This window comes from Nothoprocta perdicaria, unplaced genomic scaffold, assembly GCF_003342845.1.
Source record: "Nothoprocta perdicaria isolate Ctin4 unplaced genomic scaffold, notPer1 scaffold_50, whole genome shotgun sequence".
Taxonomy (NCBI): Eukaryota; Metazoa; Chordata; class Aves; order Tinamiformes; family Tinamidae; genus Nothoprocta; species Nothoprocta perdicaria.
The window spans coordinates 3,768,340-3,778,373 of NW_020455755.1; the positions used below are offsets into that span (position 1 = coordinate 3,768,340).

Sequence of the window (10,034 nt, forward strand, 5' to 3'; positions counted from 1 at the left end):
GGCTGGCACAAGGGGCTGAGCTCCCCTGCCGCCCCCGGGGGGCTTCTCGGGGGCGCTGCGAGGGTTTGCAGGGGGAACGTGCCCCATAGCGGGGCTGCTGCCCTGCTCCAGGGGTGACCAGTTCCTATTAGAGGCGACAAACGCGAGCGAGTCCAGGGAAGCTGCTATTTTTAAGCAGAGGAAGCACTAGAATAGCAGCCTGAGTTTTTTAAGCCACTGACTTGCTAAAGAGCCCAAGTCCTTCGATAGCATCTGAAGTGCTACGTGAGCGCCTGGGTCTCTTTTTGGCAACAAGCCTTATCCAAAGGGCCAGGTACAGCCCCAGGGGGTGACAGCAAAGCCCAGCAGACCCTCCCCATGTGTGTGAGGCCCTCTGGCCTCCCGTGGGTACACAGGGCTCAGTCAAGGCCAGTGCTTGGGGTTTCCAGGACTGGAATCCACCTGGCCTCCCAGCTGGATGGGGTCGGAAAGAGGCGCAGCGTGTACGAGACCTGGTGCAGCCGCAAGAGAGATGCCGCGGCCGCGCAGCCCTCCCCGTGGAGCTCTCCTGCTGCCCACGCAGGGCTCTGTGTTAGGTTGCTTTCAACGTGACTCATGTGTCCCAAACGGGCTTGTTTTCCCTCGGGAGCCTGTCACCTTGAGCCGCTGGAGTCCCACAATCTCCCTCCTCCATCCCCTGCTTTCTCCCCGGTCTGTCGTAAGGCCGGTGGTACCGGTACGGATCAGTCCTGATAACCGCCAGTCCTGCAAATGGGACAAATCCTGAAACATTTCCATTTACCAAGCTGTTTTCTCCGGGACCAGGGCCTTTTCCTGGGAGCGTCCTCCCTGGGGGACTGCAGCGCGCGGTGCTCGGGACGTGCAGGGGCTCGGGCGCCGTGTCCTTGCTGTGGGAAACATGCCCAGCAGCCAGGCTTGTCTTCTGCTCTCGAGGTCCACCTTTCGCAGGGCTGATGCTCTCCCCGCTCACCCTCTGTTCTCCTCCAACAGGCTGTGCTGAAGGATCAGAGTCAAGTGAGACAGATGGAGCTGGAGATCAGACCCGTCTTCCTGGTGCCGGACACCAATGGCTTCATCGACCACCTCGGCAGCCTGGCAACACTGCTGGAGTGCAGGAAGTTCATCCTGGTGGTGCCCCTGATCGGTGAGTGGGGCCAGCACGGGGTTCCCGTCGGGTATCCCGACGTTTTGGGTCCTTCCCTCCCCGGCCACACGAGCCTCGGTCCTTGTGCCGTCTGGAGCCCTGCGGCTCGTGCCGTGGCTGCTGGCACCAGAGGTGAGGTTGTGTCTGCAGGGTAGCTGGGCCTGGCACGAGCCCTTTGCTTTCAGTGGAGCTCCATGGAGCTGTGTGATCCATGCTCCTCCCTTCCAGCACATCCAGTTTCTCCCTTCCTACCAGTTTTCTGCCCATGGCACAAAACGGACTCCTCTCCCCACACTACATCTGGGGGTGCCGGGGGCTGCGAGAGGCGAGCGGGTGTTAAATGGGATTTGGAGGGAATTTTGGAGGGAGCAAGGAGGAGAAATTGTTAAACAATCAAAGCAGATAGCTTATCCCAGCTGAGCTGGGGCTTAGGCAGCCCGAGCAAATGGCCGGCCTGTGTCCCAGCGTCTCCAAGCTGCTCAAGCCCAGCCCTTCTTTTTATCCTTATAAAGCTCGCAGTAAAACAGCAAGCTGGTTCCCGTTATTGGTAAACACTCACCCTGGCAGATAACGGCTGTGCTGCTGGGTGGTCTCCCAGGGTGGCGGGAGGATTTGGTTAGATGCCTTTGCTCTGATTGTTTGATCGCGCTCCGGGCTCGAGGTAACGTTCCTCTGGCCAGTGTCACCCGGGGGGGCCCCGGTGCCAACGTGCCCCACGGCGGAGCCTGGAGAGGCGAGGGCAGGAGCGGGGCCAAGCGCCGCGCCGCCCCCGGCCCGGCTGCAGCCGCAGGAGCCCCCGCGCCAGCTCTGCCCCGGCGGCAGCTCCAGCACTCGTGCCCATCTCCCGGCCGGCGGCGTGCAGGGCTGCCCGCCCGCCGAGCCCCCCTGGGGCTGCTTTTGCCACCGCAAGCGCTCAGCAGCGAGCTCTGCTGCCCCGCAGCAAACGTGCAGCCGCTGCGGCACCCTGCGGGGCCGCACGCTGGCCCGGGATGGGTGCCCGGGCTCGGCCACGGGCCGCAGGAGCGGGGCTGGTTGCCCGGCGCTCCGTGCCAGGCCAAGGGGAGGAGGCCGTGCGCCCCAGTGGAGCTTGCTGAGCATGTTGGCACCCGCGCGTGCTGGCATCCGCCCTGCAGCCCTGGCACTGCCTCCCCGGGGCTCTCGCCTGCTTTGCATGGGGCTCGCTAAGCCGAACCCCGGCCAGGGCGATATTCATGCAGCAGAAACCCCCGTAGCCTCCCCCAACCTGCAAAATGAGGAGGCACCCGCCCTGCCTTGGCTCCGGGGAGCTGCGTTGATGGCACCCAGAGCTGTCGCCTTCTCCTGTGCTGCCCTGTCCCCTGCGCCGGCGGACACAAAGTCCCACAGCCTGCCAAGAGCTGTCCCTGCTTCTGCCCTGCAGCTGAACACTCGCTGTCCGTGCAGGCTCTTCCTTGAATCCCCCCTCGTGCCCCCGGGAGACCATCCAAGATGAGAACCAAGCGTGGGGAGGAGGAACTTGTCCGCTGGCCTCAGCCGGGGGTCAGTGGCCACCGGGGGCAGAGGCCTCGGTGCCACATCCCGGTGCTGCAGGGCCCCATCCGTGCCCGTGCCCTGGCTCAGGACACTGGCCACGCTCTTCCCGGGATGCAGCAAGGGGTTAAGCAGGCAGCTTCGCGTTCCGTTTGTTTCTCTTGCTCTTTAACCTGCTCCGTGCTCCTTGAGGCTGACCCCGCCATGGAGAAGCCAGGCCTGGTGCAGAAGCACAAACAAGCCTCCCCTTTGAAGCCTGTTTAGCTTGGAAGCAGGAAGGCGGATTTCGGGAGGGAATACCAGCTTTTCCTGTTTGATGTTCCGTTCTTGCACGGCTCCCCCCACCCCTCACCCAGCCGTGCATTGTGTGGAAATGGCAGCATCAGGTCGCTAAAAGCAGTAGCGGGAAGAGTCATCGGAGAGCGAGGAGCAAAGCAGCTCCATGCAGCTTTAATTTGAATACCCAGACAGTGAGTGCCAGTCTCACCATGGAACAGAGCGATCACGCAGGCTCCCCGGGCAGTGATTCACAGCACTGGGGAGAGGCCTCAGACCCCGAGCTCTCTCCCTGAACCCCCAAGGAATGCATAGTTCCCACTTGAACTCAGGACTTGGCTCCAAGCTCGGAAACAATCTTCAGAAATGAAGCCATGGCTGAAACACACACACACACACACACACACTGCGCGCACAGCGGCTGCCGCGCGCGCACACGTGCAGCCCAGCCCTGCGCCGCTGCATGCATCGTGCTCGTGCACGCCACATGCAGCGTGGGGTGTTGCTGCTGTCCCCCCCGAGCCCCCGTGCAGCCCCAGGAGGGCGTCCCTGCTGCTCGGGAGGCACTAAGATGTGAGAGGCTCCAGTTTAGCCGAGCGGGCTGAGAATGCAAGCTCGGGTTCGTCTTGAGCAGCATGTGTGAGGACAGATGTGCGAACGCCTGGAGCAGCCCCACATGGGTGAGGTGTTGAAGAGCATCCCCCCCTGCTCCAGCCACCCCTGCAGGGAGCCGGGGCGGCAGCTTCAGGTGCGAAAACAGGGCTAGGGCTCGCGTGGGAAGCAGAGCGAAAGCGAGAAGCGCCGGCTCCCGAGCGCGACCTTCCTCGCTGCTGCAGCAGCTTCCAGCACTGCCAGTGACGGCTGAGAGGGGAAAGCAGAGCCAGGCAGGAGGTGCCGTGGTGGGACCCCAGGGGAGCAGGGTGGCAGGAAGCCACCCGTGCCATTTACTTCTCCCTTTGGTCATGCTTGGTGGTGCCGCGAGCTGCGATGCAGCTGGTGGGGAGCGGGCGGGAGGGACGTGGCGTTGAGAAGAGCCGGGTGCCCTTAGCAAGAGGGCCCGGCGGGCGGGCGAGCAGCGCCCTGCGCTCGCCGGGGCCCGGCCAGGTGACACGCAGTGCTGGAAAGGGCTGGAAGCTTTTCCAGAGCAGCGGCCAAGTCCAGGAGCGCGGGGACGCTGCGGCAGCTGAACCCAGATTTCCTGAGCCAGCTCCCAGTGCCCCGGCCCCGAGGCCTTGGCAACTTGTGCACTTCGGCAGGAGGTCACGACAGCACCGTGTCGCATAGTAACTGTACCTCCTCTTCCTGTTTGAAGTGATAAACGAGCTGGATGGCCTGGCCAAGGGCCCAGAGATGGAGCACCGGGCTGCAGGCTATGCCCGCCAAGTGCAGGAGAGAGCCAGGAAGTCCATCGAGTTCCTGGAGGAGCGATTCGAGAGCCGTGACAACTGCCTGAGGGCTCTGACCAGCCGAGGCAACGAGCTGGAGTCCATCTCCTTCCGCAGCGAGGACACCACGGGCCAGCAGGTAAGGGGGGCCCTAGCCAGCGTGAGCTCTGGGTCTGGGGGCTCTGCTACACGGCCTTGCAGATGGCAACCAGAGCCCCCCACCCCGGGGTCTGCTTGTCCTGAATGGAGAGTCGCTGTGCCTGAGCTTTCGGAGAGCAACGTAGAAATTAAGGGAGGGTGGGGACTGCGTGGTCTTTGCCAGGCCTAAACAGGCCCAATGGTGCCCTTTTCTTCCAGGGAAACAACGATGACCTGATTCTGTCCTGCTGTCTCCACTATTGCAATGACAAGGCCAAGGATTTCATGCCCGCCAACAAAGGTATAACACCCTCGTGCCACCTTTGTCCCTGCCCTGCTGCATCCCGCAGGCACCTTGTTTTCTCTTTCATGGCCCTTCGAGCCAAACCCTCCTGCATTTTGCCTCTTTCAACACCCAGGTGTCACCTCCTGCCTCCCGTCAGCCCCAGGCTGTTGCCCTCATACTGCTTTCACAAATGCGCACCTCTCCGTGCCTCCTGAGATGCTCCAGCCTGGAGGAGCACCCTGCCAATGTCTGCAGAGCCATTTCTTCCTCTCAAACCCTTCCTTAAAATGCTCTTAAACCTTAGCATGCCTTAAAATGCTCTCAAACCCTTTCTTAAAATGCTACAACCAACCTGATGCCCGGACCTCTGCTTGCTTTGAACTTTATCAATGCTATTGTTAGCCTGCATGCATGTCCACCTCCTCAGCTTCTGTTGGGCCAGGACAACCATAAAGAGACTTTGAGGTCCAAAGTGTGCACCTAGCCTGGAAAAACACACTTGCTTGGGTCACCTCACCTCCTCGGAGAGCGGGAATGGCAGATACAGCCTGCCTGGCCCAGATACAGCCAACCCTGCTGCTGGTGCCGTGCCCAGAGGAGCAGGGCAAGTTGCACGTGGGATGCAGTCCAGGTGGTGGAAAAGGGTCTGTTCCCTAGGAGCCTTTTGCTTCCCGATGGCCTGGTGGCATCTGGCAGGACGTCCTAGGCCCAGACGACCATGGAGCCATTGCCAGGGCAGTGGGGATGGGAATTATATCAGCAGCTGCCCAAGGAATCAACCCACATTTGTCAGTGCGAATTCTTAGCAGCTTAACTTGTCAGATTCACAGAGAAACCGTCACCAAATGTTTATGTGTAAATGATGCTGAATTTTGAAATCATGTGGATTATGGCGAATGGGGCCTGACAAGCTGACAGCCTCTGGTTTGTAACAAGGCGGCGCGTCACCCGTGCCGAGCAGAGGATGTTTATTGTTACACATTTCTTAAAGTGTCCGTGCAACATTCCCGCTCCCGCTGGCCGCAGCGGCGCGGCCGCCCCGGCCTCCCCTCCGCGCTCGGCTCCGGCGCACTCCTCGCGAACCTCCCCTTCCCCTCAGCCTGCTGCTCCCAGCGCAGCCAATCTGGGCCCATGTTGGGCTCCCATAAACTCTGTTTTTTCCATTCCAGTCCTGGCTCGGAGGCACTGTGTTTCCTGTGCTCATAGGAACAGTGCTCTGGTCACAGGACCCAGCTGCTTACACATACCCCATATGCTTCCCCTGCTTCACACACACGTAAGCGTAGCTCCCACATCCCCAGCGCGGCGCGTTGCGTGCGGGGCAGCTCATCCATCTGGGGGCAAGATCCTTGCAGTTGTTTCTCAGGCTTCAGCTCCTTCTGCCTGTCTGAGCCCAAGCCAGAAACGCCTCGGTATCGGTGGCTACTCCAAAAGCCTCTCAAAATAAGGGTTCGTTTTAGATCTTCTAATGAGATCACCAGAATAATAGCACCAGCTTCCTGCTGGAGCCAGGGTCGCAGGCTGTCTTCCTGGCCTGGGTCAGGCAAAGGTACCTCCTGTTCCCTGCCTTTGTGCACCACCCTGGCGCGGGCAGTGGATAGCGCTGAGACCTGCCGCTCTGTCCCGGCATTCCTGGCTCTGGGAAGGTGCAACGACCAGCTCAGGCGGGTCTCCGAGCCGGAGCAAGGGGCAAGGAGAAGGCCTTTGAGGAGGAAGCTCTGCTGTGAGCCAGGGTGGGCAGCAGCCCCTCGGCACGGGCTGGGGAGCGCAGCTGCCAGGGGTGCCAGCGCTGGGGGCAGAGCGGCTCCAGCCTCCACTCGGGTGTCTCTCTCCTTCCAGATGATCCAATCCGGTTGCTCAGGGAAGTGGTTTTGCTCACGGACGACCGGAACCTGCGAGTCAAAGCGCTGACCCGCAACGTGCCCGTGCGGGACATCCCCACCTTCCTCAAGTGGGCCCAGGAGGGCTGAGCAGGCCGAGCAGCGAGGAGAGCCCCTCAGTGAGTAACGCAGCCCGCTGCGGTGGGAGACCCGCTTCGGAGGCAGCCCTTGCCACACGTCGCCGCCGCCTTCCAGCCCTCAATGAACAATAAAACGCCACGTCTTCAACCCACCCCAGAATGGCCGTGCTGCGGAGGCCCCCCCTCCAGGGGCAGGCAAGCTGGGAAGGTCACTGCTGTGGATGGTTCATGCAGAGGCTGGGACACTGGAGGGTCCTGGCAGCCTTCGGGCAGTGCCAGGGCAGAGCTGGAGAGCCCTGCGGCCGAGGAAAGCTTTGGGTGAGCCCGGATCGCCAGCGTTTTGCTTGGCTTGGTTGCGGAGAGCGAGTCCCGAGTCCGCGGCTCGTGGGGTTTGCCGTCTGTTAGGGCAGAGACGGGATGTGGCCTTTGGGGTTCCGTGCGCTAGTGGAGCAGAGCCCGCGCTCCCGGGAGGGCTGCTGTGCCCCGCGGGATGCCCCGCACGTCACCGTGCGGCTCCCCTGCCCGCTCCGTGCCCTCCGCTCTGCCCTCCTCCCCCGGCCCCATGGTCTCCCACAGCTCCCGCGTCCCTCTCCCCTTCCCCATCCCACCCCACCGCATGGGGCTCGGGACTCGCGTCCCACCGCGGGCGATGCTGCCGCCTGGGAGTGGGGCTCTTCTCCCTCTCGGGCAGGTTGGGCTTCTGCCCGCGCTCCGGTGCCAGTGAGTTTTGAGGTGCCCCCTGCCCCGGCAGGAGGTTTGAACCGCCCCGACCCCCCAGCTGCTCTCCGCGCCCCCCTGCCCTCCCCAGACACCAGCGGCCCCTTCCCTCTGTGCCCCCAGCCCTTGGTCCCACTTCGCTGCCCTCGTTTTCCAGGCTCCTTTTCCGGGAGGCTCTCGCGCTGCACAGGGGTGCAGGGCAGGCTGGCTTGCAGCTCGCCCATCCCTGGGCTCCTTGTGGGGACCTGTCTGCACCCCTAGGGCCGGGGACAGCCCAGCAGTGTCACAGCCACCTGTGTGTGTCCCTTGTTGGGGAGGGAACCTTGAGCAGGGCCGTGTCACCAGCCATGCAGGGGCCTCCAGCCAGACGGGCAGGGGCTTTGCACCCCCCAATTGCCACGTTACCCTCCCCCAGCTTTTGCAACCCTCACCCCAACCCCAATTACCTCCATATAGCAACGAGCTAAGAGGGAGCAAGAGCCAGTGACCAGGTCCCAGGGTAGGAACAGGGCTGCAGCACCCTGAGACTGTCAGCGGTGCCCACTGCGGAGCAGCAGCCACGGGAAGGAAGCGGGAAGGTGCGAAAGGAAGCAGCAGGGCTGGAAACACCGTTTTCCTTCCCCACGTCGACGGCTCAGGGCTGGGGTCTGCGCCGGAGCGCGTTCGAGCCGCTAGCCCCGCACTAGCCCTGTCTAGGCCGTCACTGGTCCCTCCACGCGAGCCAACCTGGTGGCGTCAGAGCCTGTGATGCTCCACAGGGCCACTTGGCCTCTAACTACACTGGCAAAGGGCTGCAGTTCATGGAGGTGCCGCCCCCGCGGTGGGGTCTGCCCGGTGCCGCGTCCGAGACGAGCGAGGACTTGTGCCCCTTGGCGCGGCCCACACGGATGCGGGGCAGCAGGGGTTCACGCGTGCCTGGAGCGCGGGACCCCGAGCGGCGCCGCGCTGGCCAAGGCCGGCGGCCGAGCCGCGCCGGCGATGACGGCCACAGCAACCCGGGCAGCCCCGCGCGCTGCAGCCGCGCAGACTGTCCCCCCGAGCGCGTCCCAAACGTTCCTGTCCTGCGGAGCCACACGGAGCCGTGGAGGACGATGGCCACAACCCGGCCGCGCTCAGCTCAGCGGCCACACAGCAACGGTGCCCGCAGAGAGCGGGAGCCGCGGCGCCCGCCGCGCGAGTGGGCGCCCCTCGCGCAGGGAGACGCCTGCATTCGGGTGACTCTGTTACGATGGTTTTAAGAGGTTTTAGTATTAAACACTTGTCTGTGGTGCCGTGTCGTTCCTTGTGCTGGGGGAGCTGCGGCGCGGAGCTGCAGGGAGGAGGGACGGGGCAGAGCAGCCCTGCGGCCACCACTGTCCCCTCGAGCCTGCAGCAGCTCTGGGCCGGGCAGGCTCCGTGTGAAGCGAAGGTCCCAACTTTCCCCACCGCAGAGCGCCCCGACGGGGGGCACCCCGTCCTCATCGTCCCGGGGACAACGTCCCACGAACACAGCCGCGGCAGCCCCGGGCCCCACAGAAGGACGCGAGGCCGCCTGTGTTAATGTCACTTTATTGCTTGTTCGCTTTCGACTATAGAAAAACAAAAAGGGCGAGGAGCCCGTGTACAAATCGGACGCGATCGAGAGCGGGCCGGGCGGCCCCGCTGGGCGCTTCCAGCTGTGCTTTGGGTGCAGCCGCTGCTGCCTGCTCCCCGGGCAGGGCGGCCCGGCGGGACCCCCCGAGCGGCCGCCGTCCCCGGGGCCCCCGCGGGCAGGAGCGGCTGGGGGGTTAAGGCACAGTGACCGCGAGGCCGGGGACAGCGGCTGCCCCGGGGCCTCGTGTGCAAAGGAGAGGACCGGGGACGGGGGGAGAAGCTTCACATTAGCCCCAGGCAGGGGGTGGCGCGGCGGGGCGGGAGGAGGGGGCCGCTCTGCCCACCCGCGGCGCGAGGGGAGCGGGGCGGCGGGGACCGGGCGCCCCCCTCCCGGCTCCGGCTGCCCTCCCCGCTCGGCCCGTGTCCGCGCAGCCGACAAACCCGCCGGCTTTGTCGTTGTCGGAAACAGCGGCCGCAGCCCCCCCGGAGCGCCCGGCCCGCGCTGGGGATGGGGATCTTTGGCCAAAGGGCTGGGGGGGCAGCGGGAGCCGCCCCGCGGGGCCCCGGGCATCCCTGATACGGAGGCAGGGCCCAGGGGCTCAGTCTGTGGCGGGTCCTGCAGGGGGGACGGGGAGGGCAGCGCGGGTGAGGAGCGGGCGCCTCCCCGCGCCCCTGCCCACCCCGCGCTCGCTGCCCGCTCTGTCAGTCCGTCCCGAAGCGCCGGGCGCCGGGGAAGAGGCCCGTGGGGTGGCTCCGCGCTCGATGGATGAGCTACTCACGGGCCCATGGCGCTGCAGGCGGCCAAGTCCCCGTCCCGTCACGGCAGGAGCCCTGTGGGCAGCCGGCCGGGCGGGAGCCGGCCCTGAGGGTAGGAGCGGGCTCATGTCCTCCACAGCCCCGGGGCCGGGCCCGACCTCACGGCCCGCGGCTTCGCCCCCGCCGCAGCCCCCGGGCCGCCCCGCCGGCCAAGTCCCTGAACCAGCGGCTTCCTCCTGAACCAGCGGCTCCCTGCAGGCCATGCCCGACAGCCCCTCCGCCACCAGCGAG

General features: G+C 64.7%; 1 protein-coding gene across 1 annotated transcript in view; it reads left to right on the plus strand.

The window, feature by feature from the left end:
- The window catches only part of SMG6 (SMG6, nonsense mediated mRNA decay factor), a 98,439-nt gene extending 91,371 nt beyond the window's left edge, over positions 1-7,068 (plus strand). The window contains exons 8-11 of the mRNA XM_026047980.1: positions 991-1,144; positions 4,242-4,453; positions 4,672-4,753; positions 6,578-7,068. Of these exons, the coding sequence (XP_025903765.1) occupies positions 991-1,144; positions 4,242-4,453; positions 4,672-4,753; positions 6,578-6,708 (579 nt within the window). The 3' untranslated portion in view covers positions 6,709-7,068. The remainder of the gene's footprint in view (positions 1-990; positions 1,145-4,241; positions 4,454-4,671; positions 4,754-6,577) is intronic.
- Positions 7,069-10,034: the final 2,966 nt, after the last annotated feature.